At 34.4% G+C, this 18788-nt stretch overlaps 1 protein-coding gene across 1 annotated transcript in view; it reads left to right on the top strand.

Moving 5' to 3' along the window:
- The window catches only part of Vha100-1 (V-type ATPase subunit a family protein Vha100-1), a 233903-nt gene that overhangs the window by 33428 nt on the left and 181687 nt on the right, over positions 1-18788 (top strand). The window contains exons 2-3 of the mRNA XM_090412379.1: positions 2040-2118; positions 5924-6021. Coding sequence (XP_090268505.1) covers positions 2040-2118; positions 5924-6021 — 177 coding nt within the window. The remainder of the gene's footprint in view (positions 1-2039; positions 2119-5923; positions 6022-18788) is intronic.

The raw sequence follows: 18788 nt of genomic DNA, 5'->3' as shown, positions 1-18788 counted from the left end.
TAGGACAGTCCATATTTCAAGATTTAACATGTTGATTAGTTCTTGTTGTAGAGCTGTGATAGAGCTGTTTAGCTTACTAAGCAGGTTACTTTACATGGGGAGAAAAATTCTACAAACAGAGTAATGGTACTGCTATGGGTTCTCCCCCATTAGCAAATTTTTACATGAAACACTTTGAAAACAAAGTACTTACCACAGCTACAATACAAGCCACAAGTGTGGTTACGCTATGTAGATGATGTGTTTGCCATCTTGCCCCCACGGACAAGACACTTTGGATGCATTTGTCACCTACCTAAACAGCCAACACCCGAAAATTCACTTCACAGTAGAAAAAGAATCAAATAACTGTATACCATTTCTTGACACATTAGTCACCTGCCTTTCAGGTGGATCACTATCTTTTTCTGTTTACAGAAAGCCTACACACACAGGAAGATACCTACATAAACAATCACATCATCATCCAGTCCAACAGTACAGCATTTTAAAAACACTTACACACAGAGCCCGAGCCGTTTGTTCTAACGATACAGCTCTAACCACTGAACTCCAATCCCTACAAAATAGATAAAATACTATATGGCCCATTACTCTGCCCTCCCCTAATACACAAGAATACATGACCATTTCTATTCCCTATATCAGAGGTACATCGGAAAAGATAGCCAAAGTATTGTTGAAACGGCCTTTGCACCACTTTCAACCACTTTCAAACCTCATGTCAAGCTGGCAACTCTGATCTGCTCGCCTAAGGATAAACTTCACTCTTTAGCACACCCAGGAGTGTATGAAGTTCCTTGTGACTGTGACTTAGCCTATTATGGGCAAACAGGAAGATCAGTGACCATCCGCCTAGAAGAACATGAAAGATACATTCGCTACTATTATTATGGCAAGTCGGGACTGGCAGACCACGCTTTGAACACTCCTTCAAACAGGATTAGATGGAGGAAAACGAATGTGCTATTTAGGAGTCATGATAGATCTGAAAGATTATTTTTTGAGTCAGCAATGGTTTTGAAGAATTCTCCCAATCTTAACAAATATGGTTGCATTAATTTGCCAAAAGTTTGGGAGATGGTTATCCTTAGAAAAATTCCTGGATAGCTGCTGGTTTTTTTTTTTTTTTTCGTTAGAGGGCGCCACAAATAGGGCTTTAGATCTTTTGTCTTTTGCAATTATATTGTTTCACTCACTCACTGTTGCGTATACAAGTGCTCTGATGATGCTGAGTTGAAAATCAGCGAAATATAAGCGTTAATAAAACATATTTGTGATAAAAGTGTGTGGGGGGGTTGTTAATACCATGAAAAATAAGTCATGAATAACCATCAACACCTAAGCTTATCTGTTAGATCTTGGTGGAAATGTTTCATGCAATGAATTAGCATCAGTAGAATTAAACAAAATGTGACTCTCTCTCTCTCTCTCTCTCTCTATCTCTATATATATATATATATATATATATATATGATTTTGGAGTCAACAACTGCTTGGGATAAAAACTAATAAATTGGATATAATGAGTACTGTTCAACATTTAATTTCACTGAATGAAGGGATAAACAAAGTAAGACTGTACTTTAAAAGTCATGAAATCAGCAAGGCTCTATTTACAAAGCTTGGACTAAAAATCTAAAAATTGAGAAGTATTCTATGATAGTGGATAGCTATCTTTGCAATTCGGTTTAAAAGTTAAAATTTCATTTTTGATATATAATTATTACTGCTAAGTTTGCTCCTTTCTGTTTAAGAATGATTCAATGAACAACTGTGAAAGCTCATTAACTAGTACAGTGCCATTTGCTTAAGAATAGTCAACCCATCTATTAAAGGATTGGAGTGTTTCATTTTTAGTCTTAAGTGAATGAAAAGTTGACCATCAGATGGTGATAATGTTTATATTCAATCTTATTTGGAGAAATATTAGTAATACAAAAGGGGAGTGGGAAGGAACTGTATTTTATTCTTTAATTAACTGTTGAGAAATTTGGCAAAAATTCTGATTATAGTAATAAAAACGTTTTCAATTTCAGTTAAATCCAGATGTTAATGCCTTCCAAAGAAAATTTGTAAATGAAGTTCGTCGTTGTGATGAGATGGAAAGGAAACTTAGTAAGTATATCACATACCTAGCCATAATTATATATTTAGGTTTGAATGTGATATTCATACTTTTTATGGCTTTATTTTGAATAGAAAGGATAGAGACTTGACTTTCCATCATATAGTTTACTTGCTTTTCTTAATTTACCTTCAAGAAAAAATAATTTTATTCCAGGGACTCAAAAAATTACAAGTCGATCTTTTTTGCTGTATCCTCTGTCATTGCACTTGTAATGATTCATTCCTGATCTTTCACCATTTTTTTGCAATGCATCCCCTCCCTCCTTATTCTACATGCAAAAAGTCTGTTCTCTGCTTGTACCATTTATCATTTACTAGCTGTACTTCCTTCACTATTGCTCCCTTCCTGTAGGAGCCTCCATACCTGTTGATAATGATGATTCTCTTTGGTTTAAAAAGTCCTAGGTTTGAAAGAGTCCAAAATATGAAGAATCTTTTGACTTTTCAACTGAAGGTCGGTTAGTTAGTGTCATGTGAAGTTGGCATTGTGTTCCCTCTGAAAATTCTGGATTTTTTCTTTATTCATTAAAAAAATAGGCAAAATTGGCTAGGGGAACACATTCAATTAATAGACATAACAGACAGGTTTCCTATCCTTAGCTCCTTCAGCCCATAAGCCTATCCAAACCTTTTAGTAGCATTCTGTGAAGTAGAATGTGCAGCTGTAAGGTCCATGTGTGCTCTGGCATGTGAATGGGTGACTTAATTAGGTCACCTATCTTTGGTGAGCCCCTGCTGATCAACAGTGGCATAATCTTCACTGGTACTCATTTATTAGTTGATTACCTTAAGGGTAGTAGTACTTTAAAAAGAATTAAGATAAGGAAAATTGGATGGTAATTTCAATGCAAAGATTTGTGGCCCTTAAGAAGGATGTACATGGACTAATTTCCAGACTGCAGGATATAGTACCAGTAGAATAATTGTGTAAAAAGGTGACAGAGTGAGAGTCAACTCTGAAGCATTAAACTTTAGAACAATTAGAGAAATGCCAATCAGGGCCTGGAACTTTTGGGATTCTGATTTGGACAAGATTTTTCTGATCTCCTTCTGGTGAAAGATCAAACAAGGCATCGACTGTTTTGGAATGGTTGGGGACATTGTCTGTGATCAGCCATGCAAGAATTGGGGAAATGGGAGATTCAATAGTACCATTTAGGTGTAATAGTGATGGGAGTAGTGTTGGACAAAAATTATGGCCAACAGTTTTGGCCAGAGACCAGAAGGCATTACTGCCATTTGGAAAAGATGCAAGTTTTCTCCTTTTAGCTCTCTCTCTCTCTCTCAAAGTCAGTTTGCAATATATTCATAGTTTCTTTTAGCTGTTCTGGGCTTTGGTGTGTAAGCGTGTAGGAAGATGGAGTTTTGGATGCGAGTCAGTTAGGGTATGTTTGACTCTTCTCCTTCACAGCCTTGGTGCACTTATGGGAGAACTAGGGCTTAGCTAGTGGACAGGAATTTAGGATAGAATGGGGAATAAATGTTTCCATTCCAGTAAGAATTATTTCAAAGATTTGTTCTACATATAAGCTTGGATTGGATGGCTGGAAACAATCTGACCAAGGAAATGAAGCATAGAAGTTGCAAAGATCGTTCCTTTTGGCTTTTCTGTAATGCCACACAGCACATGAATGGTTGTATATGTGTTGCTTCATGGGTGGGAAGAGATCTGCATTAGATTGTGATCTGAGCTGCCTAGAGGACAGATAGCATTCACTGCAAACTTAGAGGAGTGAGTAGTAAGGAGAGGTCTGGGGTGTTTGAAGACTAGCGTGGGTTATCTGGTATTCTGGAGGACATGGGAACAATTTGTATAAGAACATTGGTGATTGCAAATGTCTCAACCTGTCTTTCTGCTTGATCCCTGCAGTTGAAAGAGGAGAGCCAGCTGGTGTTGTAAACATAGATCTTTTTTTTTACTGTTACTTGGTGATCAACATTCATTTTGATAAATTATGGAGACTATAGCTGTGTTAGGAATACAGAAATACAACTTTAATACCACCTTTAAACCTCCTGCAAAATTAAAGAACTTATTCAACCTCCAAGGAGCCACTTCCTCCCCATGGCCCACCCTGGAGTATACCATATGCAGTGTATATGTAATTTGCCTTATATAGGTGAAACCGGACACGATTCCTATCTGAAAAAAGGAACAAACGACACATCAAATTTAACAACTGTAGTAAATCTTGCCTTTCTGATCATGCCCTGAATACTTTGCATAGAATTGACTGGAAAGGCACCTGTTCACCCAAAAGTTGAATGAGCACAGATTTAAAGAAGTCCATAGAATTCTTATCAACCACCCTAAGCTTAACAATAATGATGTTTTAAAAATGCTAAGAATATGGATGGCACATATTCTACCTACATAACAATTTGTTCTGAGTTCCTTATAAACCATAATTAGGACTGTAGTAATCCAGGATCTTAGCTTTGATATGAATTTGATCTCTGACCATGTTATATAAATAGGATATAGCTTTGATATAGGCTTTTTTTTTTCTCCCCCAATCAAATCAGTCACTTTTGCATACTGTTTGAAATGTAGTGTAGTTTGACTCTGTCATATATATATATATATATATATATACACACATTGTTATTATTATTTGTGACACCTCCAAGGAGTCCGAAGACTCATCACGGGAGGACATCTACTGGACAACTCTGTTTCCACCACTACACCGAACCTCTACTACCAATCATCTATATCAATGCCATCTACTGCCCACCACAAGTAATATTTTTTGTCTGTAAACTGCGTGTGTTTTGAAGGGTCGATTTGACTGTATACAGGATGAAAAACTTGAGTTTCTGGGAGAAAAACCCTGCTACCTTCGTATGAGATCGGCTAACTCAATATATATATATATATATATATATTATTATTATTATTATTATTAGAAGAGCAGATGAATTTGACAGAATGCTGTAGTAATTTTCAGCCATAAAAGGTCAAAATTGGGAGATTCTAGATTGTATACTTTTTAGTATGGTATACTGAAGCAAACATGCACAAACCTCACCCTCTAGTTGGGAAAATAAAGATGAGTAAAGCTTGTGGTGGGGAGTGGATTGCCTTCTGACTTGTTCACTGCTGATATGAATGCTGCCTGTCGGGATATTATGGGTCACTTTACCAAGCACCTGAAGTTCATTCTGTCTTTCCATGTAATTATGGACACAGAGAAGGTACACCAGACAGTTTTCTTGAGGTCAAAGTTACATTGTTTAATGAGCCTATAAATGTCATCATTTAGTATTGCATCTATTTCTAAATGGGAATTCATGATGATTGTATTATAGTTCTAATTTTCTACCTCAGTTGTGTCTTGAACTGTGAGGTGCTGACATTGTTGGCGGTAGGCATGTTATTGAAATACTGATTGTGACTTGCTTTGAGATTTCTTTTTTTTTTTTCTGTTGCATCGATTTTCTGGGAGCAAGTTTCATCAAGTATGATAAAGTGCTGTTCCAGGCACTCCATCTTTTTTTTTGTGTTGTGCCCATTAAAAAAAAAAAAATGCATCCCTTATACAGCTTTTTTTTTTTTTTTCAGATTGCTTTAAAACTTACCAGTTAAATTGCTGTAATTGATATATGTTTCAGAATGTTTTCCCCCCCAAACTTAATTTTTTGCTAAGTACATTTTATTTTTTATTAAGTACAGAGGATGCACAGCTTTAAACCAGTTTTATTATTATTTTAGACAATGGAGAAAATGCATTTTTAAATTATTTTTCCTGTGCATTTATTCTAATGAAAAAAAAAAAAATTCTGTCCTTAGGATTTCTTGAAAAGGAAATTAAGAAAGATGGTATTCCTATGTTAGATATTGGAGACAATCCAGAGGCTCCTCAACCAAGAGAAATGATCGACTTAGAAGTAAGTAATTTTTCATATATATTTTTTAAATAAGAAATTCAGTATCAGTGATAAATGACAACACAATATAGTAATATATTCATCTTGTCAGCAATTTCATTTTTTTGAATTGCTGATCAGCCTTTATTAGTATGCAAGGGTTTGTTGGATAATGTGGATTTTATAGAGTAATGAAGTTTACCCTCAGTATGGTGAACACTTTTGGCACTTTTCCAGTATTTCACACACAGTAGATACATTTTTATAAGATATGTATAATTTTGTAAACATTGTGCACTTGCTTTAAATGTTGTATCTTGTTATTTCTTAAATCAGACAGGAGCAACTTTTTCTTTCAAAAGTTACACTTGAATTTTTTTGTATCTTAACCAAATCTCAGCACCAGATTGATATAGTAACTAAATATCTTTTGGCACCCAGAACTCAACAAATGTTGGAAACCTTTCTGACTAAATCATTTTGGCTTCTACTGCTTTTTGTAAATTTTTTTCTGAATATTGAATCCAGAATGTTAGGATGCTCTTTCTTGTTTTGTATAATTGCAACAATAAAACTATCACCTGTATGCCTCATCAGAGGTAAGGGTTAAAAAAATTTACCTGCTTATTAAAAATATATGGAACAAAAGATTTTGACAGTTTGATGTTATTTTATATATGAGCTGAAAGGTGCAGAACAAATATTTGTTTTTTTCTTTAAATACAAATCAGGATAAATGTTCAGCATATTTGAGAAATGGATAAAAAGACTTCTACATAAAACAAAGTTTCTCATCTGTTACGTCATTTGGGAGATTCATAAGAACAGTGAAAAATATTATGTAGTTGGTCTTCAGAATGACAATAGATCTGAATGTTTGTCCAGATTTTTTATTGAACAGATAACTTACTAATTGAATAATGAGTCCAAATTGCAAAAATAATAAATTTTCTTATACTTTTTTTTCTCTATTAAATAAACTGAATTCTTTTGTAAAATGGAATGAATTCAAGAGCATTGTGTTGCTTATTTGAATTGAAATTGTTCTTTATTTGAAAAATATGTGAGAGAAATTTTTTTTTTAATATAAAATTTTAATATTGAAATGGAGGATATTATGGCTTCATCCATATTTTATAGCCAGATATAGAATGAAACTAAAGTTCCAAAATTTACCAGAGAACCTTTAGCATTAAAGTTACCTTGCTTTGTACTATTTAAGACAGTCTATCCAGGATCTCATATATTCACCTTTTATTGCTTAGATTAAGTCGCACTGGCATCAGGCAGCTCTTTTGAACTGTTGGCTCTCATCACAGGACAAACAGAAACAGCTGTCAGAAAATTGCAACCTAATCTAAGTGCCAATAAAAGGCAAATATATAGGTTCCTGGACAGAACTGGTCTTAAGTAGCACAAACCAAGTCAATTCTGATGTTGAAGCATATATTCTTATAAGATCTCTTCTACATTTCAAAACTAGTTTCCTTATAGATTTGGCTATAAAATGTGGATGGATCCATAATATCCTCTATTTTAATATTTTACTAATGCCAGATTAGCTTTTGACTCTATACAAAATTTTGATCCAGGACCTAAAAGGGAGTATTTATACTTCCAACTTTGGGAGCCTACATAGCATGTTAAATAATATTAGTGATGTCTTTGAATCTTGTTTAGGATGTGAAGTACCCTGTAAGGTTTTTATTTAACTGAAGGCATTATCAGTTCTTGTGTAGAGATGACAGGGTTTTTCCATCTGGAAACTCTTTTAATCCCATTTTGCTGTTAGAAAGTTTAAAGTAATAAGGTAGCAAGCATAGATTCTAAGAAAAAAATAGACTGTTCATTTCCTTCAGACCAGTAAACTCCAATCATATTGTCCAATTTTGATTATATTTTAGCAACACTATCTGCTAATGATGGCTTTTGCAGCACAACTTGTTAATTGTATGTTACATATGTTTAAGCAGTTGGCAGTAGTTTGTGTTGTAATTGATTAATTGAACATGCTTTCAAGAATACATGTGATGTTTCAGCCATTATATCAGGGATATCTTCTGTAGAGCAGTGAAGCACAGTAGACTAGCTCATAATAGAATTAAAAATACCCTTTTAATTGTGAAATCCACTTAGTTCATTATAATATGTATTAGAATATATATTACTAAATTAATTCAAAATAGCTTGGAGATTCCTGTTATTAGTCATTAACATGTCTTAGTAGTAATTGATACCAGGTGTATATCATTAACATATTGGTTGTTAGTAAGCATAAATCTGAAATTACAGTATTGTTGATTCTATTATGTTAAACTAATGGCTATCAGTGGAAGATAGCAATTAGTCTTATGTTTTCTAAGTCAGTTTGCTGCAATTTAAAATGAATCCTAATATTAGTAGTCTGACTTCCAGTTCACTAATTATTACAATCCATTCATTGCAGTTTAAAGATCAACATGTGAAACACTTTGAAAAATCCAGAATTATCACCGTAGAGTTAACTCTCACTGTAGCAAACTCATATGGACAATAATTTACTATAGTAAAATTTTCTTTAGTGGAGTGTTGCATTTCTGAGTTTTGGTTAGTATTTTCCATTAGTGGTTATAGAAAGCAAGTTTGTGATAATGGTGTTTGCTATAGTGAACTGTATATGCATTCTCTCTTCAGTGCTCTTATGGTGTTATTAAATATGACTGAAACAAGATTCCTCTTTAACAAATTCATGTTATTCTATAAAGAATCCTGCACTACCTATTTTTGTATATAAGTCCCTACCAATTTTTCCAAACTTAACTGTCATCAGTGAAAAAATGCAAACTAGTCTATAGGTTGATGCTTCCATTTTAGCATCAACTTTATGCAGTGGTACTCTTACCCCTTTGCATTCCTCAGAAACTTGACCATTTTCAAGACTTTCATTAAACAACCAAATCAATGACATTGTCAAATTGCATATTCTTTTTAAAATGTGATAAATTCTCATCCAGCAGATCACTTTGTTAACGGCTAGAGTGCTTAATATTCCATTTTATTCACTTGTAATTCTTCTTTTTGTCTCCAGTCTCTAGGAATGAAATACTCTGATAAAATGATGAATTAACATTTGTCATCTCCATGGATCACCAAGTCTTCTACTCCAGCATGGTCACTTTTCTGTAATCATCCCTTTTATTGTCTTCAGTGCAAGTGTCCATCTATGCCAGTTTCACCTTCCATAATATACAGGACACCTACTAGCTTTACCATTATTCTTCAGTTTCTTTCCATTTCATCACTGTTGTCTTTTTGATTTGCAAGTTCTTGCAGTGGATATCTCTTAGCTGATTCCTAAATCTAATAATCACCTGCCTTGTAATTCCACACAAATCCCTTTCTTTTTGAGATCTTCACATGATGCCTACTCCTGCCCCAAGTGAAGTGAAGATCATGTACCCCCCCCCCCCCCCAACTGGACACAGAAATAACATCTTATTAATAAAGTACACAGTTACTATAGTGAACACCATTGTAACAAAATCATGCACTGTGATGAACTATAATTCTAGCTATTTTAAGCTCACTATTACTAACAGTAAAAGCTCGAAATCAAACTGTGATCCTAGCAAATGATGTCACAATCAGTAAACAAAGGAAATGGCTGAAAATCATACATTTGATAACATAAATATTTATGTATGGCAAGAACCATATGTGAATAGAGGAATTGTGGGTGTATGACACCCACTAATTCCTTTGTTTATTTGACAGAACAAAAAAGGATTAGCAGGAACAAAGAACACAAAATCACATGAGAAAGTACAAATGCAAACAGTAATGGCAGACAATAACAAAATTATGAAATTATGAAATGATAATTTGTTTAAATTTCCAAATGTTAAGTTAGCTTAATGCATTTGCTTGAAATCTTCATAATGAACTACTGAAAACTTCATGATGTGCAAATAGGTACCATTAAAATAAATTCTAAATTGGAATGCTTTTTTTTTTATCTTATAAAGATTATTTCAAACACAAAATGTGTCATTATCCACACAAGCTTCATAACTTTAATTAAATGTTGAATTAAAGAAATAATGTATTGTGCCATATTTCTTTAATGTACAGTTGTAACAGAATGGTTCATTTGTGCCATCTGTCCATTATTGGGTCTACAGAAATATCACATCAACCCTAGTTAGGAAGATGACTATATCAGCTGTACCAGTCACTTTCCCCTCCACTTAAAAACTGACTAATGCTGACCAGTGTTCTCTTGTCTTTTCCCTTTTTATAATTGAAAATGTTCAGGTGCGAGCCTGTTCTTCAAATAGAGGAACTTTTTCTAATCCTTTCTTTCACCTCTTCTAGAGTTGGTTAATCTCTGGCACAGACAAGTGAGTTTCTCATCCTGTAATATAAACCCAAGGAAATTGACATCAAAGCTGTATAACTGAGAGGAGACCTCCACATAGCCTTTAAAGGAATGTGGAGAACTGACCAGGGTTTCTGACCTAATGTCCAATCCCCACCTTCTCGTGGTGCACCCTGTTAGGTATCTACCTGGATACTGAACGAACAAGGATGAGCTGGCAATTTGGGATTTAGCTGACCAAATTGTATTCTTATTGGTTAAGCCAATATAGAAAATAATGGTACAACATGACAAAATTTCATACCAGCTGGGGCGTCGCCCGGTTAATGAAAGCCTCTGTTGTTGTCCCCAGGGAACCAGGGCGAACAGCGAAAAGTCAGCTACTGGAACAAATCTGAAAATACACCCCAACTCAACATCACCAGAGTTAAAGATCGGTACTATCAACATAAGACGCCTGAATGACAAAGAAATGGAGCTAGCTGAAGAATAAAATTAGTAGAAGATCGACATAATAGAGGTGACTGAAACAAAAAAGACAAAAACTGGCGAGATCTTTCTAAGCAATAAATACAAAATGTTATATTCAGGAAATGACAATCAAAGAAAAGGAGTAGCCATAGTATTCAACACAAAATAAGAGGCTAATCTTCTTGAATGGCAGGCAGTCTCAAGTAGAGTGATATGGGCAAATATCAGAATGGGGAATTAGACAATGTGTTTATTTGCGCCTATGGTCCCACAGAAGGTTCTACTAAGGTAGAAGTGGAGGAATTTTTTGATGCTTTAGAAAAAGCAGCTGACACAATGAAAAAGGAAAAGTTGGTGCTTGTTGGGGATCTAAATAGCAAAGTAGGAAATGATTGTCAGACATACAAAAATATTTGGGGAAAATTTGGAGAAAAGAGCAAAGGTAATAATAATGGCAAATACCTGTTGGATTTCTGTGCAGGACATGGACTAGTTATTACTAACACCATGTTCCAACATAAAAATGTGCACAAATTCACATGGAGAGAAGAGGCAAGGAATAAGAAAAATCTCAGTGACTATATTATTGTTGATAGTAATGTTTTCTCCCTGGTGCAGGACACCAGACTGTACAGAGGATTTGAAATTTGGAAGTGATCACTATTTAGTCTTGAGCAGGATAAAATTGAATTTCATATTGAAAAGAAGAACATGAAAGAAAGTTTTAAAGAGAATAAAAGTTGAGCAGCTCTCTGATATGAACTGTAGACTAAAATACACAAAGATTATTGAAGAAAAAATTAAAGAGTTTGAGAACAGGAACCAAACATTGGAGATTCAATGGCAAGCCTTGAAGAAAACCCAGATTGATTTAGCCAGAGAGGCATGTGGCGAGGTTGTCTGCAAGGATAGAAAAATCAGAACTCCATGGTGGACACAGGAAGTTAAAGAGGCAGTGAAGAAAAAGAAGAAAGCATATCAAAAGTTCCTGGCAAATAAGTCAGTTTTTGCTCTTAGAGAATACAGATGCATGTAAAACTAGTGAAACAAAAGTCATGAGAGGACTTTGGCAAGAACATAGAAAATAAATATCAAGAAGGTGGTAAGATGTTCTGGAGGTTGTTGAAGAAGCTTAGAAATGGAGGAAAGAGTGCTGTAAAAGGAGTTAGAGATGATAAAGGTGACATGAAAATAGGAGAAAAAGATATCCTTGAAGTATGGAGTAATTACTTTGAAAAACTGCTAAAAGAAACAAGCAGAATAATAACACAGTGGTAAAAAACACTGACCATGCATGCAGTCAGGAAGAATACATATTTATACTTGAAGTAGAAAAAGCCATCAAAGGCTTGAAATGTGGAAAGGCAGCAGGAGTAGATGATATTCGACCAGAAACCCTGAAGTATGGTGGTGTAAAAGTCTTGCATAGTTCAGAAAGCCTGGACAGAGGGACGAATTCCCAATGATTGGAGTAGAGCTCTAATATTACCCATATATAAAAAAGGAAATAAAACTGAATATGAGAATTACAGAGGTATTTCCCTACTGAGTGTTCCTGCAAGATCTATGCAAGTATACTTGAGAAACGTTGAGAAGAATTGTGGAAGAAAAGCTTAGTGAAGAACAAGCTGGATTCAGGCCAAATAGAGGCTGTCAGGATCAGATCTTCACTTTATGACAAATAGTTGAGAAAGCATGGGAATATAACAAAGAACTGTATTTAAGTTTTGTCGATCTGTAAAAGGCATATGACAAGGTGCCAAGAGAGAAGCTATTCAATATGCTACAGTTATATGATGTCAATGGGGCATTATATCAAGCAATACTTAGTCTTTATTTGAGTTGTAAGTCAGCAGTTAGAATTGAAGGAAGTACAGGAAGATGGTTTAATGTTAAATCTGGTGTCAGACAAGGATGTAGATTATCCCCTCTGTTATTCATTATCTATATGGATCACATTATGAAGGAAAGTGGTATTAAACATAATATCAGAATTGGTGATGTTAATGTCAGCTCTTTATTTATGCGGATGATGTTATACTTCTAAATAAGTCCGCTACAAGTTTGCAAGATTCCCAGACTAAATTGAATAACTGTTGTAATAGATATGGTATGAAGGTCAGCATTAAAAAAGACAAAGACCATGAAAATAGGTAGAATTGTTGAAAATGTCAACTGCGTTGTGAATGGGGAACCTGTGGAACAAGTAAAATATTTCAGCTACTTAGGCATGATTTTTACTGAAGATGGTAAATTAAATATGGAAATAGACAACAGAATCAACAAAGCTGGTATGGTAGGCAGTCAATTGAATAAATTCATATGGAATAAGAGAGAAATTAGTCGGAACACTAAATTAGCTGTATACAAGACAGTGTTCAAACCAGTTTTAACTTATGGATCTGAAAGCTGGGTCAGAAGTAAAACACTTGACCAAAGACTAGGGACTGCAGATATAAAAGTCCTGAGAAAGATTAAAGGCGTGAACAGATGACATCAATGGCAATATCATATTAAAAACGAGGATATTAGGAAAGAACTTAATGATGTCAGCATCGAGGAATGCATTAGCACAGCTAATCTCAGGTGTTATGGTCACTTAAACAGAATGGGCGAGGAAAGATTAGCCAAACAAGTGTTCTCTGCCAGGTTGGCAGGAAAATGACTCAGAGGAAGACCAAGATATAGGTGGATTGATACGGTACAAAGTACCTTAGATGATAGAAATATAAGATCTGATAATATTAGAGTCTGGACAAGTAAGAGACTGATTTAGAGGAAAATTGTAGATAGTAAGTTAGTAATGATGTAAATTTTTCATGTAGTACTATCATATCCTGTACACCCCTTGAGGGTACATGTAAGGAATTTGATGATGATGATGAAAATCAACTGTAGAACACACACTATTTCAGGCAATAACTTATCATGCTATGTTAGAGACCATGAGGTAGCATCACTTGTTTGCCATTGTCTTCACTGGGTGCCACTTAAAATCAGTGATGGTCTTGGGTCAGCTATCTGTGATTGGTTACCAGTGGTATGTTTGAACTGCCCGCTCAGTCTCCAAAAGTTAGATGGGGCTAAAACAACCTCTCCTACTCTATATAAGGGAATAAAAGGCAATAGTCGTGACCAGCTGCTGAATTTTTCATGTTATTTTAATGACGTAGACTGCATATATCTAGTTTATTATTAAAATTCCAGGTAAGTGACATTAATTTAAACTAACATGAAATTTCAGAAATTAAACATTAATCTTGTATTTTCATTTTTATAATTTTGTATTCATCTATTTTTTTCATCACCAAAAGAACACAAAACAACATGAAACAATGCGAGTATACTACTGTTTGCACACCTACTTGGTTCCAGGCATTCCTTTGTGTTCGATCATCAATTCTATTTCTTGCCATTTTCCCCTGTTCTCTTTTCACCATTTCCTTTATTTCATGGAAATGGAGTGAGAGATTTCTGTCTTTCTCTCTCTCTCTCCCCCACCCCCTAAATTCACTATAGTAAACTTTGCATAACAGATTATTTTTCTAGTCTCTGGGGATATGATGCAAGTATTGTCTACTGTAATAGCATTGTTTTGATGTTATTGAAAACTCTTGATTGATCCTAGTGTTCCCTTTGCTATGTCTTGCCTGAAATAACTATTCCTGAAGAATGCTAGAAATTACTATGCAATGCCAGTTCCTCTATGTTGCCATAGTTAATCTCTTGTAATTGCCTACTTTTCACTAGTCAAGTGAGGTAAGTAACAGTGAACTAGCCTGCTATTTTTTGACCATTTTTTTCGTGAACCTTATTTTGTTATCATAGGAACTTAATCTTGGCAACTACTTAGTCTGTCAGTACATATGTTCTTTGGCTACTTTTTTCTCCAGAGTTGAAAAGATGAGGTTTTGGGAAGAGAAATTATGTTATGAGAGACTAGTTAACCCTTTGCTTGATAAGTTCTTGTAAATGTTTCTTCCATTTTAGAAAGAAATCGAAATGCAGGCTTTTCATCACTACTACTAATTACGCTATGGGGTACGATTTCTATAATATCTTTCTTGTTGGGACATGACTCGTGGGAATATAATTTTATTGAAATAAAGTTCTGTATAATATAGTCTGTTGCAATTCAGTCCTTGAAACCAACAGTTTTGTTAAGCCTTGCAGATCATAATCTGTATATGCTCAATACATTTCAGGTCTAGAGTTTAAATAGCCAGGGAGGATATTCAAACAAACAAAAAAATATCTAAAACTAAATTATAAAGCTACTTGATCTGTTCAAGTTGCACACAGATTCATATACAGGATATTATATATATAACTTCATCATTTAACTATTAACCATTTACTCATTAAGAGATGAAGCCTTCATCTCTTAATACATACAACATAAAATCTATAAATATATAGAACATAAAATCATCAGAACATAACTTTGCAATAGCTAATTGATACTTCAGGTCACAACAAGAATAGTCTGAAAATTACTTTTTGTACTTTTATTAATCTAACAGTTCTAGATCTTTTTTTCCACAAAAATCTGGAATTTGTTTCTTCCTTTCAACAGACCATTCACACTCTTGAATTCACATAGTACAAAAATTAACACAAACTGCTTCTACCTGTATAACAGTAGCATGATTAAATAAGTTCTTTCTGTATCTTTAATCAGAAATTCTTATATGGATGAACTGCTATAGTAAACTAAAACTCCACAACTGGAATTATTTTTATTATTTTTTATTGCTTTCCTTTTTCTGTCTCATTACTTTATATTATCAAATTATTTTCTGACTTATTTGCTTTCTACCCACTAAAAAACTGCTGCTATGCTGGAATATTGAGCACACAGAAAGAGCCATGGTTGTTTTTTCCCCTCTCTCTCACAAACGAACATTAAGTTTCTTCATTTAAACATAATTACACACTGCAACATGAAGACAGCAGTCGTAAGTGTTTTTCGTGAATAATGGTATACAATACTAACATTTCAATATTGATATTCATTTGAACAAATTTATGCATTAATTTCTTATGTCAATTTTTGTATTGGACAAAAAAAACAACTAAAAACTGCTTGCTTTTTACATACAGAAGCAATCAAAAGGAAACTGTTTAAATAACTAAAATAATAGCATACTGTAATGATCTACACAACTTTGAATTAATATTTTTTAAGGATATGTGTATATTCAGGCATCCCACAATCAATTTTAAACCAAAACAGGATATAGTAAATTTCTAATAAAAAAAAGGGAGGGGATTCATTTGATGCTTTCTCTCTCAGGCTCATTTTTAAAGAATGCTTCAGCCATTGTTCTATTGCAAAAACCCATTTGATGCAGAATTGTTACTGATGAGGCTAAAAATTATCTAGACAAGAATCATACTATTGTTATCTTTTAAGTTACTATCATGGTTATTAAGTTTACATTTTATCTGACTATAACATCGATGGATTCATAATACCATTATAATCTATAATTTCCTATGACAGATTGAAGGCTCTTTATTTCAATATTATATATGTGTTTACTTTAATATTGATAACTATTTCATTGTTTTGCTACAAGCAAAAGAAAGAATGAATGAAAGAATGAAGGATGCCTTTACTGAATGCAGATAGTACTCTAGTGTCAGAAGCTAATGAGATTGTTCAATTAATGAGTGCCCACTTTGCTAAGATATATCAACCAGGTGTATGTAACACTGTGCACAGTGCTGCTACATTGGATGAAGAGTTAGAGGTGCATGAAAATGAGTTTGAATACCTGTTGCATAACCTGGATATGAATTTGTCAATAGGGACAGATAGAATATCAGCACATTTGTTAAAGGAATGTTCAACCAAATTGACCAGACCTTTCGTATGTTTGCATAACTTGAGTCTCAGCTCAGAAATGATTCCACATGAATTGAAGGAATGTATGATAGTTCCATTGTACAAGGGTAGTGCAAAAAACTCGCATAGAAAAGGGTAAGCAAACAAGCTATACTTTACAAAAGGAATGTCATGTTTTAGCAATTTGTTCATATTTTATAACAGTGTTATGGCTGAATTTGATAAAGGAAATGGATACAGTATGATAATGTTGGATTTTGCTAAGGCATTTGATAGGACACCACACAAAAGACTGTTGCATAAACTTGACAATATGGGATTGCACTGTAAACTCTTGACTTGGATCAGTGGATGGTTGACAGATATCAAAAAAGTGGTATACGGCAGGTGTGAATCTGCCAGATTTAAGGTGACCAATGGTGTACCCCACAGTTCAGTGCTTGGGCCATTGTTCAATCTATCCATTAATGACATTAGGAAAGGTCTAACGGGAGATGTTCAGTTGTTTGCCAATGATGCGAATATAGGCAAGGCAATCAGGGATGCTAACTACTAATATCCAGCACTTAGAATGATTTGAATAGACTGCAAATTTGGGCATACAAAAATTGCTGTCAGTTTAATGTTAGTAAGTGTAAAGTTATGTACTTTGGCATGATGAGATTTTCAGTGGCATGTTATATTAGTGGGGTTATGCTACAAGAAACTGATGAGGCTAGAGATCTTGGCATAATGGTGGATTTGAAGTTCAAAGGTCATATAGCAAAAGTTGCAAATACAACTCAGAGTATAACTGCAGTGTTGAAGCAAACCTTAACATTATTATTAGATATATGGATAAAGAAGTCATTTTGCCTCTTTATAAGGCTTTGATAAGACCACCTGGATTTTTGTGTGCAGATTTGGTCTCTCCCAGGTTTCAAGGCGATAAAGAAGCTGTGAAAAGGGTGCGAAGAAGAATTACCAAGATTATCTGGAGAGTATGAGATTTAGACTATGAGGATTAATTGCGAGTGATTACAGACTCTGGTTAACAGGAGAACGAGGGATGATATGAAATAGGTCTATAAACTTTTTAATGGGTGTTATAGGATATTGTATGAAATTTTTTGTTATATTGAAGGTGGGGAGAGAACACAAGAACATCCGCAAAAGTTAACACATTCACTGCCAACTAAGAGTATACTCGTAGTTCGTATATGAGCTACACAAGCCAGCTACGAGTATACTTGTATGACGCTTACCGCCGGCAATGACCTTGAAGAAGTGAGAATGCTTGGCTTGTGGAGCTAGCAGCAAAACTGTGTATACTCATAGATGGTATATGCTCTGCACAAGCCGACTACGAGTATACTCGTTGTCGGCTTGTGCTGAGCATATACATCTATAGATATGTCTTATTCTCTAGACGTATAGAGCATATACGTCTAGAGAATAAGCTTCATACGAGTATACTCGTATGACGCTTACCACCAGCAAAGAGATTACCGTACTGACCTTGAAGAGGTGAAATTGCTCGGCGTACGGGAACAGACTATGCCGAAGTAGCGTGGCAGCGAACGTGTTAAGTTTGTTTGCAGCCAGGAAAGGGATAAGAGCTAGGATATATTAGGAAACAGTAATTAAAGAGAATTCTATGTTTGATTGGTATATTTGATTTGCTGAAAAAGTGTAAATATGTGAACCAATATTAATGACCCACATGAGAGTGACAAATATAAGGATAAGAAAGAATAGGTGTGGATAGAAATAATTTCATTATTGACAAATGGATTATATAATACCACAATTGTAAATTAATTTGTGTGTCCACTAAGTTTGCTGGAGTGGAGCAAATTATAGGTGATCCTATAAAATCTAGACATGCATATTTGCATTTATAATAGGCTTAAAAAAAAAAAAAACCTGTAAGGAGATGTTTGTGAAATCTAAATATTTAACAATAATAAACAGCAACTATGTACATTGCAGCCCAGTGAATAATTATAGGGAAGGAATTATCCAGCAAACTAATGTTGATAGGATGATTTTTCTTGGTGTGGCAGAAATACATGTGAATTGGAACAGTAAATCATCTTGTATTATTTGTGTCATTGTGCTTGTTATGTG

Source organism: Typopeltis vanoorti, chromosome 22 (genome assembly GCF_054136105.1).
Source record: "Typopeltis vanoorti isolate ZY-2024b chromosome 22, IOZ_Tvanoo_1.0, whole genome shotgun sequence".
Taxonomy (NCBI): Eukaryota; Metazoa; Arthropoda; class Arachnida; order Uropygi; family Thelyphonidae; genus Typopeltis; species Typopeltis vanoorti.
This window is presented reverse-complemented; position numbering and strand designations above follow the sequence as displayed.